At 37.8% G+C, this 23,422-nt stretch overlaps 1 protein-coding gene across 7 annotated transcripts in view; it reads right to left on the bottom strand.

The window, feature by feature from the left end:
- The window catches only part of RAD18 (RAD18 E3 ubiquitin protein ligase), a 110,827-nt gene that overhangs the window by 82,918 nt on the left and 4,487 nt on the right, over window positions 1–23,422 (bottom strand). For all 7 annotated transcript variants that reach the window (XR_008705917.1, XM_055557126.1, XM_055557127.1 and 4 more), the window contains exons 3-6: window positions 16,926–16,987; window positions 15,634–15,704; window positions 7,274–7,611; window positions 1,847–1,946 (exon numbers count right to left, since the gene is read on the bottom strand). Coding sequence is in view for 6 of the 7 variants with exons in the window: in XM_055557126.1 (XP_055413101.1) it covers window positions 1,847–1,946; window positions 7,274–7,611; window positions 15,634–15,704; window positions 16,926–16,987 (571 nt within the window). In the remaining variant the exon portion in view is untranslated. The remainder of the gene's footprint in view (window positions 1–1,846; window positions 1,947–7,273; window positions 7,612–15,633; window positions 15,705–16,925; window positions 16,988–23,422) is intronic.

Here is a 23,422-nt window from a genome sequence, read left to right as displayed (position 1 = left end):
ATCCAAAATCTCAACTAGGCAGCCTAAAAATCTATTCTCATCAACAAACTTACCCACTAGGGGTGAGTACTATGCATTTAAGACCTCACAGACATCTGTCACAAGGAGCTAAGGACCACAGTGGCTATCAGACACGGACGCAGGGAGAGATGGGGGATGGGGACAGCACAATCCTCCATCTCCACTTTAATGGACAGGGCCAATTTTATCTGTTCTATGTTATGGTTCGCTGTGCATTTTCACTTGAAAAAAAGGTTCTCCTCAGAGGAAAAAGGTTAACTATCATGCTTAAAAACACTACAGTAAGAACTGTCAATTGGTGCCCCTCACTGTAAATCAATAAAACATTGCTGTGCTTTATATGTCAGCTTTTGTAAATTGTAACAGCAAGAGTTTGTCCCTCGGAACCCGCATTCACTGCCGATTTACTCATAAAATCTAAGTGACACCATTTTACCTTTAATCACACACACACAAAACCCAACAAAACAGTCCTGCCTTATCAGCATGGTTTCTGGCAAATACTCTTCCAAGTTTTTCCAAACAAACCAGACATGAGAACCAATCATTCTGCTCATTCCCACATCCCATTAATTTCTTCCATTTCCTCCCTCTCCTCCCCAGATCTTTGAATTATCACCTGTTCCCTCCTCTTTCCATCCTGATTCAGAAGAAAGGCTCTTTCTGCATGTCAAAGACACTTCATTACTGGACTTTTGCCTTCTTGCTCCTTGTATCATCTGCCCTCTCCCTGGAGATAGTACAAAAATGGACGCTAAAGGCTTATATAATTTCCATTCTAAAAAATAAAATCTTCCCTGATCTTGCTCCTTATTCCTTCCCCAAACTGCCGTCTCATCTCACGTCTTCCCTTCAGCATCCGACTCATCTAATTTGTGGCTTCAGCTTCCTTATTATCTTCATTACCACGGATTCTATAACACCTTGCAAGGTAACTTTAATTAAAATTTTATTAACTTACATGCGTAACAATAATGATCAAGTTTAATAACCTATCATGATTTTGATATATAAGGGAGGCAAAGTAGCATGAGCTTCGGTAAAAATACTGGGTTGACAACTTAAATTATCTCACCCGGGTAGTTGGCAGGGGACATACACATAGACATGCACACACACACACATACAAACACACACACACACAAACTATATTTCACACATTCCCTTTTGAATCTGCCCCACAGACAAACTATACAACTTCAAATTTATACATATGCAATCACCAGGGAAAATCATTGCCTTCAAAATGCAAGCCTACTGGTTGCATGCTTCCAGGAAAAAGTGGGTATTAAGAGAAGAATATCTGATTTTCATTCACCAATGCTTAACAGAGCCTGGTACATGGTTATGTGCTTAATAATTATTTGTTGAATGAATAAATGATTCTGTATTTTCTAAAAAAAAAAAACAAAAAACCCTTCTGTACTATTTAATGTTATGTGCATACAGTATATCATGTGTATATAGTAATTATTCAGAATTTTTTAAAAAGCTAGATTTTACTACTTAAAACTTCTAAGATTCCTAAGAACCAAAAAAAAGATTTGATGTGTTCTATATTCAGAGTCTAGCCTTGCTTTCTCGGGCCAAGGGCTTTATGGTAGTTCTAAAATTCTAAAAGAAGAAAATAAGCCTAAAAAGAACTGAATTCTAAATCGAATTTCTTATTAAGTCAAATTTTATTAGCATATAGTAAAGTTAATTATATTTGGCAAGGTGGGATTGTGGAAAGAACAAGGAGAGAGAATAGACTGTCAGCCAATATTTTTAAAAGCACAAGCTAAAGTGACTAAAGTGGCTCAACGATTATGCTTCACTTTCTTACCTTCTGAGGCTTTCTTTCTTCTCCTCACGTGATAAACAGCTGTCTAAGTGCTTATTAATGTGATTTTCTGGAATTTTAACCCCACAAACAGGACAATCCACTGTATTTTTCAAAAAGAGAAAAAGATTTTATTATTTGTAGAAAGAGTAAAAATAATACAACCAGGTATCTTTCAACAACTAACATTAAAAAATAAAATCCAACCTTAACATGTACTTAGAAAAGCAGAAGAGAAAAAGAAGGCCACCTCAGGGCAGCAGGAGGGGAACAGACTGCTTAAGTGCAACAGCCCTTACAAGGGCTACATTGTGGAAAATCACATAATTAGAATCCTGGCCTAGAAGAAGAGATTTCAAAGAAGTCTGGAATTAGTTTTAGAAAGTGCTTTAGTTAGAAATTAGAAAGTGCTTTAGTTAAATCTTTTCTGCCAAGGCATGACCAAGCTATAAAACTAATCTTGAGTTTATACTAAGTCTTAGGAACCATTCATGTACAGCACTGAAGCAGTCATAACAACCTGAGTAAGATAAAAATATTTGCCAGAGGAGCAGAGTGGGGGAAGGGTATGTAGAGCTAAATAGAAACATGAATTGGTTGGACCAACTACTGCTCAAATTATTAATGACTACAAATTTGTTCATTTAGTCCTCATTTGTAATGAAAGGCATACCTCATTTTATTGTACTTCATTTTATTGCACTTTGCAGATACTGCATTTTTAAAACTTTTTAACAAATAAAAGATTTGTGGCAACCCTGCATTGCCAGATGATGGTCAGCATTTTTTTTTTTTTAACTGAAGCACAGTTGATTTACAGTGTTGTGTCAGTTTCTGGTATACAGCACAGTGATTCAGTTGTGTGTGTGTGTATATATATATACACACACATATACTCTTTCTAATGTTACTTTCCATTATGGTTTGTTACAGGATATTGAATATAGTTCCCTGTGCTACATAGTAGGACTTTGTTGTTAATCTTTTTTATATTTAACAGTTTGTATCTGCTGCTGCTGCTGCTGCTAAGTCTCTTCAGTCGTGTCCGACTCTGTGCGACCCCATAGACGGCAGCCCACCAGGCTCCCCCGTCCCTGGGATTCTCCAGGCAAGAACACTGGAGTGGGTTGCCATTTCCTTCTCCAATGCATGAAAGTGAAAAGTGAAAGTGAAGTCGCTCAGTCATGTCCAACTCTTCGTGACCACATGGACTGCAGCCTACCAGGCTCCTCCGTCCATGGGATTTTCCAGGCAAGAGTACTGGAGTGAGTTGCCACTGCCTTCTCCGAGTCTGTATCTACTAATCCCAAACTCCTAATTTATCCCTACCCCACTCCCTTCACCCTTTAGTAACCATGTTTGTTTTCTACATCTGTGAGTCTCAGAAATAAGTTCACTTGTGTATATTTTAGATTTCACACATAAATGATATTATAGGGCATCTGTCTTTCTCTTTCTGATGTACTTCACTTAAGTATGATAATCTCTAGGACCATCTATGTTGCTGCAAATGACGTTATTTCATTCTTTTTTATGGCTATGTAATAGTCCATTGCATACATGTACTATATCTTCCTTATCCATTTATCTGTCAATGGACATTTAAGTTGCTTCCATGTTTTCCATGTTTATGGCTATTATGAATAGTGCTGACATGAACATAGAGGGGTGCATGTACGTTTTTGAGTAAGAGTTGTCTCTAGATATATGTCCAAGAGTAGGATTCCTGGATCATATGACAACTCTTTATTTTTTGTTTACGGAAACTCCATACTGTTTTCCATAACAGTTGCATCAATTTACTTCCCACCAACAGTGTAGGAGGGTTCCCTTTTCACAGGCTTTCCAGCATTTGTTATTTGTAGACTTTTTAATGATGGCCATTCTGATCGGTGTGAGGCAGTACCTCATCCTAGTTTTGATTTGTATTTCTCTAATAATCAGCCTAGTATTCTAAGTCCTTAAAGATGATGGTGTTAAAGTGCTGCACTCAATATGCCAGCAAATTTGAAAAACTCAGCAGCGGCCAAAGGACTGGAAAAGGTCAGTTTTCATTCCAATCCCAAAGAAACGCAATGCCAAAGAATGCTCAAACTACCCCACAATTGCACTCATCTCACACATTAGCAAAGTAATGCTCAAAATTCTACAAGCAAGGCTTCAACAGTACATGAACCATCAACTTCCAGATGTTCAAGCTGGATTTAGAAAAGGCAGAGGAACCAGAGGTCAAATTGCCAACATCTGTTGGATCATCAAAAGAGCAAGATAAGACCAGAAAAACGTCTACTTCCGCTTTATTGACTATGTCAAAGCCTTTGACTGTGTGGATCACAACAAACTGTGGAAAATTCTTAGAGAGATGGGAATACCAGACCACCTGACCTGCCTCCTGAGAAATCTGTATGCAAGTCAAGAAGCAACAGTTAGAACTGAACATGGAACAACATACTGGTTCCAAATCGGGAAAGGAGTACATCAAGGCTGTATATTGTCACACTGCTTATTTAACTTGTATCCAGAGTACATCATGAGAAATGCTGGACTGGATGAAGCACAAGCTGGAATCAAGATTGCCAGGAGAAGTATCAATAACCTCAGATATGCAGATATGAGGCAGAAAGCAAAAAAGAGCTAAAGAGCCTCTTGATGAAACTGAAAGAGGAGAGTGAAAAAGTTGCCTTAAAGCTCAACATTAAGAAAACAAAGATCATGGCCATCTGGTCCCATCACTTCATGGCAAACTGATGGAGAAACAGTGGAAACAGTGGCTGAGTTTATTTTGGGGGCTCCAAAATCACTGCAGACGGTAACTGCAGCCATGAAATTAAAAGATGCTTGCTCCTTGGAAGAAAAGTTATGATCAACCTAGACAGCATATTAAAAAGCAGAGACATTACTTTGTCAACAAAGGTCTGTAAAGTCAAAGCTATGGTTTTTCCAGTGGTCATGTATGGATGTGAGAGTTGGACTATAAAGAAAGCTGAGTGCCAAAGAATTGATGCTTTTGAACTGTGGTGTTGGAGAAGACTCTTGAGAGTCCCTTGGACTACAAGGAGATCCAACCAGTCCATCCTAAAGGAAATCAGCCTTGAATATTCATCAGAAGGACGGATGCTGAAGCTGAAACTCCAACACTCTGGCCACCTGATGAGAAGAACTAACTCATTTGAAAAGACCCTGATGCTGGGAAAAATTGAAGGCAGGAGAAGGGGATGACAGAGGATGAGATGGTTGAATGGCATCACCAACTCAATGGACATGAATTTGAGCAAGCTCCAGGAGTTGGTGATGGACAGGGAAGTCTGGCGTGCTGCAGTCCATGGGGTCCCAAAGAGTCAGACACGACTGAGTGACTCAACTGAACAGAGCAATAAGCCATTTTGAACATCTTTTCATGTGCCTACTGGCCATCTGTATGTCTTCTTCAGGGAAATTTCTATTTAGCTCTTCTGCCCATTTATTGATCCAGTTGTTTGTTTTTTGTTACTGAGTTTTATGAGCAGTTTGTATATGTTGGAAATTAAGCTCTTATTGGTTGCATTACCTGGAAATATTTTCCCCTAGTCCACAGGTTGTCTATTTGCTTTGTTTATGATTTCCTTTGCTGTGCAAAAGCTTATAAATTTGATTAGGTCCCATCTGTTTATCTTTGCTTTTATTTCTACTGCCTTGAGAGACTGACTTAGGAAAACTAGTATATTTTACCTACGTTCTCTTCTAGGAGTTTTATGGTGTCGTGTTTCATATTTAAGTCTTCAAAACATTTTGAAATTACTCTTGTGTACAGTGTGAGGGTGTGTTCTAATTTCACTGATTTACATGTGGCTGTCCAGCTATCCCAACACCACTTGCTGAAGAAACTGTCTTTTCTCCTACTCTTGCCTTCTTTGGTGAAGAGTGAGACTGACAGCATTTTTAAGCAATAAAGTATTTTTAAATTAAGGTGTATACATTTTTTTTAGACATAACACTACTGCATACATAACAGACTACAGTATAGCATAAATATAATATTTATACACACTGGGAAACAAGAAAGTTCAACTGACTCACTTTATTGTGGTATTGGTCCCATTGCAGAACCAAACCCACAATTTCTTCAAGGTATGCCTATATAAGTGTAGCATTAAAAAGCAGAAACACAATCATTCTGAAACTGATAGGGCTCCAGGGACCTTTGGAGGTGCCTCACGGCCTAGAGGCCACCATGGATAACAGGCAGGGATGTGGGGGAGGTGAGGCCCTCCATCTCCACTTTAATGGAGCAAAGCAAACTTTATCTACTTTACATGCTATGGGTTCACTCTAAGAATTCAAGTTCTGCTCAGGGAAAAATGTTAACCACTTAAAAACACTACAATAAAAACTGTCAATTGATCAAAAACTGACCAAAGATAAAATATGCTAGGAAATACCTGTGAAAAATTCACATATCTATATGAAATGTAAACACTCAAGTACTAACAAATTAATTTCAACCTAAGTTTAGTAACCACTAACAGCTCTGCACTATGTGTGGTATGGGTATACCAAAGATGTCTAAGACAGAGTTTCTGCCTAAAAGGTATTCTGAACTTCACTGCCAATAAGATATGGAAACAAGAGGTTAAACAAGTTGACCTAGTCATCAAAAAGTTAAGCAAACTGTCCAGAAAACAAGTGCTGCCACACTTTAGTGATGTGAAAGACTGATACTATATAACATAACTGAAGAATGGTTAGACCTACATAGAGTCTGGAAAGGTGGAATGGGGTTGGCAGACATTTTCAGTCAAGGCTCAGGTAGCAAAGATTCAGGCTTTTGGGGGCCAGGTGGTCTCTGACCCAATCAACAAACTAAGTCATTAGCATGAAAACAGCTGAAGACAACAGGTAAACAAATGGGAATGGTTGTGTTCCAGTGAGGCCTTGTTTATAAAAACAGGTGACAGGCTATAGGTTTAATCCCTGAGCGTTTTCAAGGAATAAAGGGGAGATCAGCTTGGCTAGAGCAGAAGGATTTTTGAGAGGGAGAGATGAGAAACAAGGATGGACAGGCAGGGTAGCAGTCAAACTGTCCAAGGCTATAAATGCCAGTCAAAACAGCTTGGAAATATTCAAGTGATGATATAATAAGATAAAAAGAGCTCTTCAATATTAAACTGGAGCTGATATGAAGGATGAGGGGGGAAGAAAAGCTGAAAAACACAAAGCCATATGTGAAGCATAAACGAACTAAAAATGCTTAGTTTTCCTGCCATCAGCCTGAATTCCTATTCTATGAGAAAGAGAACGTATCTGGAAGCACTGCCCCCATCCATGTGCGAGGCTGTTACGAGGTCTGCCCTTTCCCATCATTTCCCCGCAAAAATCCTGCTTATTTATTATAACATGTGGGATAGGAAGGTTTCCACTAAGAAAACAAAACATGTGAAAATAATTTCCTACCTTTAGTAACTTGTTTCAAGGCTGATGTAGAGGGTGTCTCAGGAACACTGTCCTCTGAGGAACCTGGAGCTGACTTTACTGCGGAAGGAGTCCCTCTGGTCTTCGTAGGAGAGCTCAACTTTTTCTGAGGGCTTAATTTGCTTTCGTTCTCTTTTTTCAACAACTCTGACGCAGAACCACCACTTTCTCTGATCAAGAAATTCTCCATTAACTTGCTTCCTTGTTTTAATGAATGTCTGAAGGCTACAGCGGTGTCTGTTTTGGTAGCCAGATTCTTTGAAGAGGAGGAAGCAGCAGAGATGGGTGGTGACTCTAAGGCAAGCTGCAACAGATGATTCCTTGAAGCAGAGAAAACACAACAGATAATAAAGATGTCAGCTTACATATACACAACTTAACAGACATAAGCTGTTTTCTCAATTAACATTTGTTTCTGTGAAATACAGAACTTACTGCATAATGGCAACCAGTGTTTCTTCTAGAATAAAATACAAAGCATTAAACCTGACTTTAAAAGCAGTTAATCTGTCTATAAAAGATAACAAAGGGACCTGCGATTCTGGCCATGGAGAATAGCTTGTATGAGACTTACTCTCCAATCACAAGTAACTTTAAAATTTCAACAAAACATACAAAACCCTTTATAAGCATGATCTATAATCAACACAAGGCTACTATCCCTGAGACAGAAGAGAAACTTGAGGTGATCCAACATTTCCACAAGAATTTCCCATGGAAGCATGCTCTGGGAGTTGGGTATTAAAGTCAAAACAGGGACCACTGATCTCTCTGGGTAGAGGGAATAGAGATTAGAGCTTTGGACAAAGGTTGCTAGGACTGGAGGCACAGGGTGCTGAGCAGGGAGTAGCCACAAAATACCCTAAAAATCTGCTGAGAAATGCTCCTTAATTACTGATCATCTCCAGGGCTGCAGAAGCATAAGACGAAGTCACAGAAGACCTGACAGGAAGCAGATGTCATTAAGCTGAGATTCTCAAGGTCAGTACAGGGAAACTGTTGGAATCTGAGCCCAGCCAAAGTTGAGAGACTCTGGTAAAGATTCTAGACATTCAGCTGAAACCCCACAAAGGCTATACCTTAAGAAGGATCCTCCTCTAGAAATAGAAACAAAAGGGAAACAGAGCAAATCTAACAGAAATTAAACCAGGCCTTGACAGAATAAGTGAAGAGCTAGAAATTTAACTGCCTGTCAGAACAAAATTCAACATCTTTCAAAGGAAGACAATTCACAGCCTCCATAACATTTCATTCGTAATATTCAACACATATTTAAAAATTACTAGGCGTGCAAAGAAGACATTAGCCACTAACCAAGAGACAAAACAGTCATTAGAAGCAGATCCAGAAGTGATCTGAGTAGCATTAGAAGACTTTCAAAAGAACTCTGACCAATATGTTAAAGAAAAAAGAAAAAATAGACAAATGAATAAAATAATGTATACTCTAAGAGGGAATTAAAATCCATCCCAAAAGGATAAACAAAGAAAATTAAATCTAGGCAAACATAACCAAACTACTGAAAAAAATACAGAGAAAATCTTTTAAACAACCACAGAAAAATAAGATATACTACCTCTAAGGCACAGTTCCTCAACCTTGGCATTACCAATACTGAGTCAAATAATTTTTTGCTGTAGAGACTGTTCTGTGCCTTATAGAAATATCAATAGCATAACACCCCTAACTTCAGACTAGGACAACCAAAACATGTCCAGACATTACCAAATGTTTCCTGGAGAAAGAGGTAAAAAGAAAGCAAAATCATTCCCAGTTAAGAACAATGGCTCTAAGGAAATAACAGTAAGAAATATCACTGACTTGTCAACAAAGACTAGAGAAGAAAAAAGATAACAGAATGACATCTTAAAAGTAGGTAAAAAATCAAACTGAATCCTATTCCTATTGAAAATATTCTTTCAGAATGAAAGCAAAATACATTCTCAAGCAAACAAAAGCTATAAGAACTCCTCATCAGCGGACAAGAAATACTGCAAGAACTGTTCTTGAGCACAGAGAAAATGATTATAGATAGAAGCATATAAAGTGTCAACAAGAATCAACAGCTCCAGAAAAAGACAATATGTGGCTAAACACAATAGTATTGACTTTTAAAATACACTAGCAATGTCTTAGGGAATTTATAACATACATGGAAGTAAAATAACTCAAAACAGTAAAAAAGAGGAATTAAATAATGCAAAAATATTACTGTAACCAATTAAATACAATGATACATACATACTCCAACTGAAAGACAAAACTTGTCAGACTAGATTAAAAAATAAAATAAAATACAACTATATACTATTTAAAAGAAACCATTTTAAAAAGATGCAGAAAGATTAGGGGAAAAAGGATGAGAAAAGATGTACCACGTAAATAAATACAAACCAAAAGAAAGTCAATGTGACAACACTAACAACAGACAAAATAGATATTAAGGCAAAAGCATTGAGAAAGAGGTGCATCTCACTTTGACAAAATGATCAATTTAATCAGAAGCCATAAACTCATAAACTTTATTCATTTCATAGCATAGCTTCAAATGTATAAAGCAAAAATTGACAGAACTAAAAAGCGATATAGCCAGTTCGCAATAATCGTTGGTTTAAATAAAAGTGCGTATGCATTTAAACACACCACTCTAACAAAACAGACAAGAATCAGTAAAAATACAGAAGATCTGAACCAATCCAATTAACCAAATTGATACAATTAACAAATTAAAAACATCACATCTCACCAATGGAGAATATACAATATTCTCAAGTATACAGGGCACATTCAATAGCATAGACCATGTTCTGGGCCATAAAGTAAATCTCAAGAAATTTACAAGGAATGAAATAATTTAGTGTATCTTCTGTGACCACTGTGAATTCACATGAAACTCAATAATGAAGAAATAACTAGAAAATCTCCAAATGTTAAGAAATGAAGCACCACACTTCTAAATAATTCCTTAAGTCAAACAACAATGAAGATCAGAAAATATTCTGAACTGAACAACAGCTTTGGGGTTCACCAAAACAGTCATTAGTGAACAATTTATAAGTTAATAGAAAAACTGAACATCAATGTCCTAAATTTCCAATATAAAAGGTTAGGAAATTAACAGCAAATTACACCCAAAGAAGATAGTAATAACAGATACTAGTGAAAAAGTAAACATACAAAAGAAAATTGGTAAAGCCAAAAGCTGGTTCTGTGAAAAAATGAACAAAATTAGGAAAGTCCTAGCAAGAACAAGCAAGAAAAATGAGTGAAAATACAAAACACAAAAGCAAAGAATTAAAAGGAGATATCTAAAACCCCCATGGAAATTCAAAGATAATAAGAGGATATTATAGATACTTCATACCAATAAAGTTATAACTTTAGATGAAATGGACAAATTCCTTGAAAAAGACTACTCATCAAAGCCAACAAAGAAACAAACAGAAACTTGAAGAGTAGTATTATATATTAAAGAGATTCAGATATAATTAAAAACATTCCTACAAAGAAAATACATCTTTGTGAGGAAACAGAAATAAAGTAAAAATAAAGAACTGCAATTGTTACAAGTCTTTCTCTTCTAGGATCTGGGTTTGGTTCAAAGAAGGTTCTCAGAAAAGCTTTCATCTCATTATAACTAAGTAAAAGGCACACTATTCAACTGCTGGATTAAACGGTCACTTACAAATCATTTCCAAGCTACTACAAGGGTACACCTTTCAGCAAAGTGTCTATCCTAGAGAGAACTCCTTTTTGTTTTTATTCACAATCCAGATTCATCTTACTCTTCCAATTTGCTCTCTTATTTCAACACGTGCCAAAAAAAGAACGTGGCAGAGAGTGGCATCATGGCAATAATATTGTTATGCCTCATGCTAAAGTCAAAATTCATTAACTTTTCCATGTTCCTGCTAATTTCAGCAGTGGAAATATCAGAGAGAACAAAACAGTTTCTATATCCTTATGAATCTTGCACTATAGTAAAGGAACAGAGAATAGACACTCTGAATATAGGTAAAAAGGTAACTATGGGGGGAAAAAAAAGGAAGCCGACAATGAGGAGGGGATGATACTCTTTACAGGATGGTCACAGAAGATCTCACTGAGAAGATGCCTATGAAAAACAGAGTCCAAAGAAAGTGGAGAATTCAAGGATGTGAACATCTAGGGAAACACTGTTTCACTTTTTAAGTACCAAGTCTCTAAGATCAGAGTGTGATCACCATGTTTGAGAAGCAGGGAGAGGTCACTGTGACTGGAGCAGAATGACCCAAGCAGAGACAAGCAGGTGAATAAGTCAGGGAGCCTGCCTGTAGGGCCGGGAGGACTCCCACAGAGACAGTTTTTACTTCAATGAGACAGGAAACCACCTCTGAACAACATGCAGTATGACCTACTTTTTATTTTCAAGGATCACTTAGGTTTCTGTCCCTAAAAGAACTGAAAGAGGACAAAAGAAGAGTTAAGAAGGCCACTAAGAAGTTATCACCGTACTGAGGCTGACGATGGCTGGGAGAGGATAATGTTGGCACAGTGAGGAAAAGTTGTCAGATTCTGCAGCAACAGCAAAGATAGAGCCAATGGGATTTACTGATGAAACAACAGAGTGAGTGTGAAAGAGAGGGGTCAAGAATGACTTTTTGGCCTAAGCAAATTAAAGGAGGGAGCTGCCATTTACTAAGAAAAGGAAGACTGTGGAGCAGCAGATTGGGAGTGGGGTTTGTGGGGACAGCAGAGGGAACTAGAGTTTAGTTTTGGTTTTAAGAGGTCCAAGCAGAGGTAAGTGAGATAAGCAGTTGGATACACGAGGCTGATATCTTGGAAAGAGATCTAGCTGAGAAGCCATTCATGGCTTCCAGCCATAAATCTGGAAGCCATGAATGTATAATTGGTATTTATAAAACCATGAGACTGTTTATGGCAATTTACATAACTTAAAAATGAGCTGTGTGAAAATATTAATTCCAAAACTGATACTTAAAGTTGAATTGCTAATCTTTCCTTCAATTTCCATTATTCCTATATATTAAATTGAGTTGGCATTACAACACCTCACAGCATTCATCACTAATATTCAAAGTGGATGAATTGTGGACTTTCAAAATAATTGTGGCTCAATAAAATATAGGAAAATCTTGCCTGTTAGTTAACTATACAATAACTTCACCTTTCCAAAATATGGCTAAGAATCAAAAGTGAAAACAGGTCTCTGGGTAAACATGGGCAGTCATAAAACCCATGCAATCAAATCCATGGACTTTGGTAACTAGTCCAAGTCCCTGTAAATACTTGTTATAATCCAGGACATGCAACCTGGGACCATTTGGTTAAACAGGCAGAGGCCCACCAAGCACGAGTTCTCATCAGCTCCACAGGGTGTGCACATACATCTAATCAGAGTAATACAATATAAATACATAAAACATATAGAATAGTAATGATAGGAACAGTTTCTTAGGTGCCTGTGTTTCAGATACAGTACTATGCTGGGTATCTTTTAATATATCTCTTCATTTCTAATCCTTACAGCAATTCCTCAAAGTGTCCAGAATATTATTATTCCCATCTTTCAGATGTGGAAAAGAAGCTAAAAAGGATTAATATCTTGATCACACTCATATCAAAACTAGTAGGGTCTGAAGTCTGTGCTGATGTATGGCAGCAACCATCACAATATTGTAATTATCCTCCAGTTAAAAATAAAATAAAATTAAAAAAAAAATCAAGTAGGGTCAAGATAGAAACCTAGTTCTGCCTGAATCCAAACTCAGTCTGCTTTAAACTATACTATAAGGAAAGGTGAAATTATATTGTACATCCTCTTTGTTTAAATTTTTAAACTTGAAATAAGCACCTGGAGAAAAATTCATACCTCAACAGTGGACAAACCAAAGCAATAAATGATGCTCTACATGCTGAAGCTGTAAAAATTATAATACACATGCAGACTGGCTGCTATGCAAAAATACAAAAACAACATTTTCTTACTTAGGTCAAGAATAAAGTTCCACTTAGACAACAACATTCTAAATAAATGTCCAAATAAATACATTCTAAATCTGTATTTAAAAATCTAATAAATATATTCTAAATGTTGTATATAAATAAAACAGTTTCTTAAGAGTGTTATTTTAAATAAAACAGAATCACTGGGGGGAACAAACTTGTTCCTTGAAAATAAAAGGTAAAAGAAGAAAATATAAGATCTGCATGTCAGCCCTGTTCCCAAAAACCTTTGGAATTATTTCCAATACTCTTTTGGTATTTGGTTTAGAAGATTAAATTTTTAAAAATCAAAATATCATAAACTGGCAATGATAGATGGGAAAGAGAGGAAGAAATAAAATTAACAAACTATAAATATCTTACATTTTATTCATAAAATTAAACTTCCTCCCTCACTGATCTTAATCAAGATTTCAAACAAGTAATGAAACTGAATATTTCAGCTTGAATTTTATCCCTACTAATTTTGCAAATTAAGCACTTTAGATATGACAAATGTCCAAGAAATGTTCACCATGAGGCAATTCCAAGAAGGCAAACGGAGAAGCAAATGATAAAATCCATCCCAAATCTACAGAGAATGCTTCCTACCTCACCAAACCCACTATAAAGAATACTTAAATACCCTGTTTCTTCAGGGAGGAGAGAAGAGACTGCAATCATTCCAAGGCTTCCCTTTAAGTTACCAAAGGATCTAAGAACCCGATAACTTCTCTTCAACAAACAGAGGCTGTTCTTTTTAACACTCCCTGTTTCCTAGCAGGGAGGTTGTTAAGCTTTCAATACCAGCTGAAGACAAAAAGAACCCATGAGATACAATTTTACCATATGAGGAAAAAGCAAACAGTCCATCAATTCCTTTTCTTTTTTAATCCCCAATCAGTTCGTTTCTAAATATACAGCTCCATCTTTTCTCATTGACTTCAAAATCTAACTGATGAAGAACTTTGAAATAAGAAAAGCAGGACTTCCTGGATGGCTCAGTGGTAAAGAATCTGACTGCCAATGCAGGAGACATGAGTTCAATCCTTGGTCCAGGAAGATCCCACATGCTGTGGAGCAACTAAGCCCACACACCACAACTATTAAGCCTGTGCTCTGGAGTCCCAGAACTGCAACTATTAAGCTCACGTGCCACAACTACTAAAGACTGTGCACCCAAGAAGCCAGTGCTCCACAACAAGAGAAGTCCACACACTGCAACTACAGAGTAGTCCCCGCTCACCACAACTAGAGAAGGCCTGTGCAGCAACAAAGACCCAGCACAGCTAAAAATAAATAGATAAAAAGGAGAAAAGCTATCACTTTAATTATGAGCATCAGAGAATCTCAGAGTATCTTAATCTAGGGAAGTATACCATCTTCTCATGACTTTGCTTAAGGAAATAACCAGCCAGTCAATTTCTAGAATGCCACATTAGGCAAGTTCAAAGAAGTACATCTGATCATCTTTAGAATGCAAACCAAGGAATAAACTAGCAATTCTATTGAAAGAAATTTCTTTACAGTTCTGGGAGCAATGTAATGTACCTCTAAGAATATTCCAACAAGCTTGGAAGTCATTGAACTTAAGTATGTAGCCACCTAGCCATTAACTAAACACAGTACATTTCTACTAAAATTTCTTGCTTGGCTTGAATGATTAAAACTAAGTCAACATATCATCTGATAAACCATGCCTTTTAAAATTCCTCTGGGTGACCACTCACTAAACACCATCATGCATTTGACAGTTAAGAAGTAAAGCTACACATCATAGAGCACCAGCAATTACATATTTCACGTTACACATCATTTTATACATGCTGAGCAAATCACAGTAAGAATTAGTGGATTAATATACAACAAGCACAGAAACTGTAATACATATATGTGTGTACACATACCCATGCATATGCCACCCAGCTCTGTCCACTGAGAGGGTTTAGAAGCAATGACACCCCGGTAATAATGAGCATACCCAGCTCCAGATCCTGATTTCTAAATACCATTCCCCAATGAAAGGAACCAGGGCTCCTTGGGAACATAGCTGATTCTAATGCTGGGCACAAAAAACAAAAGATGAAGCTGAAGCATTTCTGAACTACTCAAAAGTAAGTGCCCAAATTTACATTCTAACTTGTTTTTCATACAGGAGACTTTCTGTTAAGTAAAGGAAGAGACTCTTATTATGATCAGATTGTTCACATGTGATTAACGACTATGGTCGCATCCTTTCTTTTACCCCTAAATATGCAAAACTGCATTCCCTAATCCTCAAAAGTTCAAAGAGCAAAGGGAGGAACACGTATCAAAGGCAAAAGCAGTTAGGGATTAGTCACAAAATTAAATCATACCGTGCAAAATTCAAGCCTTTTACCAGTTCATCTAAAATACGGTTATTTTTCAGATCAGGCTCTGTGACTGTCTAGAAAAGAAAAACAACAGATGGAAAAAGGTCAGCAACAATAATTAACTTGTCATAATCTCATTTTTGAAAATGTGTGCCCCATCCTCCTGAGACTCCCCATCCCGCTAAGTCTTCCAGGAAAGCCTCAAAATAAAGTTCATTTATCTCATACTAATATGGAATTTTAAAACAGTGAATCACTATCTGCTGACTGGAAGTCTGATTCAAAACTCTCCGAAGCATCTGATAAAAACATATGCACTCTGTACTGCCTAAAATAAAACCTAATATGAGCAAGAATCCTTCTTCAAAATGGCAGCACTGTTTCCCTCAAAATTTCTCCTTCAAAGAACAGAGATGCTCTTTTAAGCAGTAATGCAGGAGGAGCCTGAGGTGCTCAGAGACTTTAAAAACAAGAATGGTGTTCAGGAATGCAAGAGGAAAACAATAAACCCGTAGTTATTTAGCATGAATAATGAATAGCATGAATATTTTGCATTCAGTTAATCTCGGTGATGATACCACCTTGAGGACAGCAACATCCCTAGTTGTGGTAAAGAGATTAGCCTTGAAAGGAGAGTGAATTCAATGACATCCTGACACCAACAACCTACCAAACTAGAACCGAAACCCTTTAACTAGCCCCAGTGTCCTTTCCACCAGATTCTACTACTTCTTTTTCTTTCTTTACTCCTACCTCCATTTCCTTTACCTTTTTACCTACCTTTTCACCTACAACTTTTCACCTACACCTATTTCAACTACATGAAATGTTTTGGAAACTTTAACAAATTTTCTGGTGTTTTCCCTGAAGGTCTGATTTGGGCAAGAGGTAAGGGGCCAGTTAAACTAAATCTTTGCCTGCTGCACAAATACTACAATATCAATCCTTTGCAAATAAATGATCCTTCCATCAGATTTTCTACCCAAGTTGAGAAATTTTTAAAAAATGAGGAGCCATAAAAAACATAGTTCATAAATTTAAAGTGTGCTATATCCCGATCTTAAAATTAGCTTTTTCTTCCTAAAAAACATTTAGGGTCTCAGAAATCTTAATAAACAGTTGAACAAAGCCCAGTTCTCCATACATGTATTTTAGAAGTCTTTTCTGAAAATGTTTTTGATATAGCTTAATTCAATAATCATGCATCTTCCCATGGCTTATGTGTATACATAAAGCAGCAATATCTGCACCAATCAGTTAGTTTTAAAGGAAAAAAAGAAAAGGAAAAAACTCACCACACAACAAGTTGGACATTGTGTTTTATAGGACAGAAATTTTCTTATACAAAGAGAACAGTCTGCAAAAACACAAATGCAACATAATCAATTAGTTAAGCTGTATAATAATATTGGAACCTAACTTCTAACGTATTTACATGGTGGCTCAGACGGTAAAGCATCTACTTGCAATGTGGGAGACCCGGGTTTGATCCCTGGGTGAGGAAGATCACCTGGAGAAGGGAATGGCAACCCACTCCAGTACCCTTCCCTAGAAAATTCCACGGATGGAGGAGTCTGGTGGGCTACAGTCCACGGGACTGCAAAGAGTCAGACACCACTGAGCGACTTCACTTTCACTTTCAACTTCTAACAAGTTGATTTAAGCCCTAGAATATTTCCACCATCTAAGGTCTATCATTATAATCTTAAAATTCTAGTACATGGACTCGAACTACACACAGTTGCAAATACAACTTAGTAGCATTCTTGGGAAAGCAATACATATCAAATAATAGTAATCCTGAGTCCCTAGCACATCACAACTCTATAAGCAACATGTATGTCTCTCTGTATCTTCCATCTGTAAAATGAAGGAAACATAAGGTAAGAACTAGGATAGTTTTGTATAAACAGGTCAGATATCTCCACTGCCTAGCATTCTAAAATATAAATTTTGAAACAAGATCTATACGTATGTTAAGAAATAATATATACCAGATTATCAAATTAGGGATTTCTACATTCTAACTCTGTAAATAAGGTCCTTCATCCTGCATTTAACAAATACTTTTGTAGCAAGCGCTGTTATAAGGAAAGGTTTTTGACCTCAAGGAAAGCAGTGAGGCAATTACATACACTTCAGTGTATTAAGGACAATGTACTAAGTTTTAACAATTTAAGTAGAAATTGGCATGAACTCAATTCTTCACACCCAAGGCAGTGTAAAATTATCTCCCAAAACCTGGCAAATTGAATGGTACTGTACTAGTAGCTAATGTGCTAATAGCACAAATTCACTTCAGTGAAGGGGATCCATAGTGGCTCAGGCAGTAAAGAATCTGCCTGCAATGCGGGACACCCAGGTTTAATCCCTGGGTCAGGAAGATCCCCTGGAGAAGGGAATGGCAACCCACTCCAGTATTCTTGCCTCGAAAATCCCATGGACAGAGGAGCCTGGCGGGCTACAGTCCATGGAGTTGCAAAAAGTCAGACACGACTGAGTTACTAACACACACACACACACACACACACACACACACCCCCCTTAGTGAAGTGGTCTAGTAGGCTCTATCCCCAGTCATACTGAATCAATGAATTGTGACCAATAAATCACATCCATAATATGTGATTCTGATTGAATAACAATTATTTTTTAAAAATTAATATGTTTTTGTTACTAGGTTGAACCATAAGAAACTTTATGGTAAGTCAAAAGAAAAGAGACAAATATTAGCAATTTCATTAACATAACATTGTGCACTTACTGCGTGCTCTGTTATAAGCATGGTAAATGTATTAACACTTTCAATCATTACAGCAGCTCTGAATCCCATTTTATGAGAAGGAAAACACAGCATAGAGCTTAGCCAACTTGCCCAAGATCATGGAGTTAATAGGTGGCAAAGGCAAGTACCAGAGTCCACGCTTTTAACATACTTCTAGCTAATTATTTAAAATATTATAATCTGCTTATAACACATACTTATTTTATATACCTATATAGTACCAATAAGTATCTAATCAGTACCTCCACACGTACTAGGGTATGTAAAATGAGGCCACATTTTCCTCTTCTGCATAATCTGATATGTGTTTTCTTCTGAAATATGGAGACCAGACACTAGTCCAAAGTAGATGAAGCCCTTGGCTTACTTTCAACTTCCCAGTCTACTACCAAATATGTGCTGGTGAACTGCAGACCAGCGTAACTTATTCTCCAGTGAGCAACCATATTTCAAAGTAGAGCAGCTGAAGGCCTTCGAAACATGTATTCCTAGGTGGCTTTATTTAAATCACCTGTGAAGTTTGTTTTTCCACCCACAAAGCTCAACTGTGAGTCATGTGTATAGGGTGGGGGAGGGAAGAGTAAAACAATGAAATAAAGGGTAGCTTTACAGAAACAAGCAAGCCCAGGGAAGGAGCTATTTCTCATCTCCAACAGGATACAGCCATCTGCTGGCTTTTATGTATCAGAAGAGTGTAGCATCCTGACAATAAAAATCAAGTTTCTAAAACTTAAACCAAACCCTTTGGCATGTGATCTTAAGGATTTTATGAGAAAATAAACCATCTCAAAAATAATTTTGAAGTGTCCAATTAAAAAAGAGAAAATCCATGGAGTTGCCAGTCCAGGTTCGATGCATGATGCTGGATGCTTGGGGCTGGTGCACTGGGACAACCCAGGGGGATGGTACGGGGGGGGAGGAGGGTTCAGGATGTGGAACACGTGTATACCTGTGGCAGATTCATGTTGATATATGGCAAAACCAATACAATATTGTGAAGTTAAAAAATAAAAAAATAAATAAAGTAACAGGAACAGATCTAAAAAAATAAATAAATAAAGTCAAAAAAAAAAAAGAGAGAGAAAATCCAGTTCCAAGTTTGAAAGGAACAGGAGATCCTTTCAAAGCTGAGGAAAGCTGGCTGGCCTCTGCCTCCAATTCCAGTGTTAAGTTGACCAGTGAGCTGATAAGAGAATAACATTCTTTCAACTAACGACCAGCACTCCAGCATTTCTGTAAGTGTGCTGCTGCTGCTAAGTCACTTCAGTCGTGTCCGACTCTGTGCGACCCCAGAGACGGCAGCCCACCAGGCTCCCCCGGCCCTGGGATTCTCCAGGCAAGAACACTGGAGTGGGTTGCCATTTCCTTCTCCAATGTATGAAAGTGAAAAGTGAAAGTGAAGTCGCTCAGTCGTGTCCGACCCTCAGCGACCCCATGGACTGCAGCCTACTAGGCTCCTCCATCCATGGGATTTTCCAGGCAAGAGTACTGGAGTGGGGTGCCATTGCCTTCTCCATCTGTAAGTGTGGTTCTGCATAATTGCATGTCCTTTCCGTATATGTAACTATCTCTCTTCTCCCCCATCTTATTTCACAATGCTGCCTCATAAGAATGAAAAAGAAGAATAACACTGATTATTTGTCTGAAAGAATATTACATTACCTCTTAATTGAGCAAATGTCAATAAATGGAACACTTCACATTTCATTTTTTTTTAGTAAAATTAAATTGTTTTTTATTCCAATATAAGCCTCAATTAATTTAGTGAGTCAAAATTCACAAAAGGAAAAGAAAAATGACTGCTGGTTCATCTCTAAAATAGTGGTAATTTAATAGTACCTAAACCCAATGATTTCATCTAGCAGTAAATATTTGAGCATCTCCCACTATCAAGTCAGAAAAACTGAGCAAGTGCAAAGCAAACTGGCACTTGAGCAGATCAATCTATTAGTGAGAACATTTCTCATTTAACGGTGTTTTATGGATTGGAGTAAACCCAGGCCCTCTCCCCACAAAAGTATTCTTTAACAACATGAATTTGGATCAATTTAATTGCCCCACATTCTGCCACTGCACCTCACTCAAACCTTAATAGCAGCAGATATGCAAATGTAGTGTTTGTTACCCATACTGAAAAGGCTACACATAGGAAAACAGCATAAAGGAATTTAAAAAGACAAATCCTGACATGTTTAAGCACCAGCAAAGTGGCTAGGATTCTGAGTCACTAATTCCAGTCAATCCAGGATGACAGTAGAACATGACAGCTAAGTTTGGCTCCTACTAAGCTCTGGGGGCTTTTGTGTCATTAACACAATTATAGACCCAGAGCAACTTTTAGTCTTGAGGGAACCTGTGACAATGGGTGATTAGTAGAAAAGCTTACTGAATCATGACAGGTAGAATATGAAAAATAACCACTCATAAAATAAATTATCATTATTGGAAGTACTCTCCACTGACTTCTTAGATAAAGAATGACATCAGTGGTAACTGTATGTGACAAAGAAACAAGACAAAAAGAGAATGGAAGTAAAGACCAGTTTTTCAGCTAAGTAGGGCTCACGAAATTCATTTAAAAAGTCATCTTTCTTCCCTAAAATGACATAATTAAAATCTACAGAGTAGACTTCCATGTCTGTCCAAGAGAAAGGAACCAATATTCAAAGTCACTCTCCTTCTACCAAACAACTAAAATACTGGGGGGAAATATGAAAAAAACTCTCTACTTTCAGACTTTGGACAACTATAGAAATGAGAGAAGTTCTACCACAGCCCAAGATACCTGCCCATAGGCAATTTCTTGACCATAGCACAGAAAGGAAAGCCAAAGGCCCATCAGTCTTGCTAGCTAAGAAAACAAAGATCAGAGTTCAGGGCAATCCACGCAGCTATAATTCACACAGCAGAATACCAAAAAGAAAGAAGCTATGTATATGTAAAGACCTCCAGAAACATGCCTACATATCTACTCAATTCTATGACTGAACTTAAATCTGCACATATACAGGGATCCATGAGGCCAGATAAAGATCAACTTCCAGGGAAAGAACCATAACTGGAGTGGTAACAAAGGGCCAAGAGTTCATAAAATTTCTAGCAACTGGTTTGGAAAAACCTCATTAAACACTTGAGCATTGAGTAGACACCCCAGAGCATCATACCTTAGTATGAGAGTAGATTAGCCAGAGCGAGTGGGTGATGTCAGAAAGATGGCAGAACAGGAAGCCAGGCACTGTTTTCCCCAAGGTAACACAATGCAACAAGACAGAAACCAACTCCCTTTGTGAGAAATACGGATACCAGTTCAGATGCTCACATACCCCAAGACAAGCACAAAATCAGCCACATCAAAGCTGGTAGGAAATATGTGGCCCTCACTTGCCAGAGTTCCTATCCCTGGCTCAGCACCATATAATCAGAGGGAGACTCACAACTCCCAGCTTTTCCCAGGGGAAGGAGAGAGAGAGAGAAGACTGAATCACAGATGAAATGTTCAGACTTCTCATGGGGCTGCCCCAGGAACTGGTTTCCACCATGCCTGAATCAAAGCACTGATAAGAAAAAGAACCAGGTCAGAGTCACTGAGAACAAAGGTTTGGATGAGGACTCAATCATTCACCATTATTCCTCCCCGGGGAGTAAACAGGAAGAATTCCCAGCTCTCAGCTTCTCTTTAGGGAAGAACATGCATCCAACATTCCCACTTTACAGCAGGCTGCCTAAGAGACTTGTTTCTATCTCACCCAACCCATAGCACTGAACAGACTTACTCCAGAAGGTAGAATATGAAAGAGACTAAGGAGAAGAGATAAGAGCAGGGCCGCTGCTCCAGAGGACCCACAGTACAGATGGAGGCTCATACAGCTCAGTGGCTTCTCCTTTGGAATCAAAGAGAAGAGAGAAAGATGCGACCAGTATCTCAGCTTCTCCAGAGATTGCCTGAGGGACTGCTTCTACTTTGCCTGACTCAGAGTGCCGATGGATGCCTGGGGGCCACAGGAACAAAAGACAGCTGAGCAGCCTGCTGCAGTTCCAGAGGCTGTGCAGTACCACAGATATAAGAAGCAGCAAAAGATGATATACCGAAGACAACACTGTTAAGATGTTCAGTTCAGTTCAGTCGCTCAGTCGTGTCTGACTCTGTGACCCCATAAACTGCATATTAATTATCCTCAAATGGATCTCTAGATTTAGTGCAATCAGGAAATGGAAACCCACTCCAGTACTCTTACTTGGAAAGTCCCATGGACAGAGGAGCCTGGTAGGCTACAGTCCATAGGGTCACAAAAAGTTGGACACAACTGAGCAACTTCACTTCACAATAAACATCCCAGCAGGCTTTTTTTGGAAAGAAACTGACAATCTGATTCTAAAATTTATATGAAAATGCATACAAAATGCAAAGATCCTAAAAGAACCAAAACAATGTTGATAAAGAAAAACAAAGTTGGAGTAGCAACAGTACCTGACTTGAAGACTTACTAAAAAGGCTACAATAATTAAGACAGTGTAATTCTGGCACAAGGATATAGACATAAAGAACAATAGAACAGAGGAGAATCCAGAAACAGACCCACACGTAAATTACCTGGGACCATACTGACTGACATGGAAAGAACTCTATCTAGTGACAGAAATGTTCAAGCTTAACCATAATTGTTATATGGTATAAACATTTGTTGAAACTCACTTGTACACTTTACTGCACACTTGAAATAGATGCCTTTCATTACATGTAAATTGTATCTGAATCAAGAAGATTTTAACACAGATTTAGAAACAATCCCCAAAACTTCTGTTGGTTCCTAATATGAATCTACCCTAGAAGGAAACTAAGACTTATTAAGGCCCTATAATGTGCCAAACCTTGGACTCGCTACATCTGACTCTCCCAACCATCTCCTAAGGCAGAAACTACTCTCTGGAGTTTCACATTTGAAGAAATGACGGGCATTTGCAAACTCACCGACCTAGTTTAAGTGAAGAGCTAGTCAAGCTTAGCTT

This window comes from Bubalus kerabau, chromosome 20 (genome assembly GCF_029407905.1).
Source record: "Bubalus kerabau isolate K-KA32 ecotype Philippines breed swamp buffalo chromosome 20, PCC_UOA_SB_1v2, whole genome shotgun sequence".
NCBI classification, from domain to species: Eukaryota; Metazoa; Chordata; class Mammalia; order Artiodactyla; family Bovidae; genus Bubalus; species Bubalus kerabau.
The sequence above is the reverse complement of the archived record's forward strand: the minus strand, read 5'-3'. Positions and strand labels throughout refer to the sequence as shown.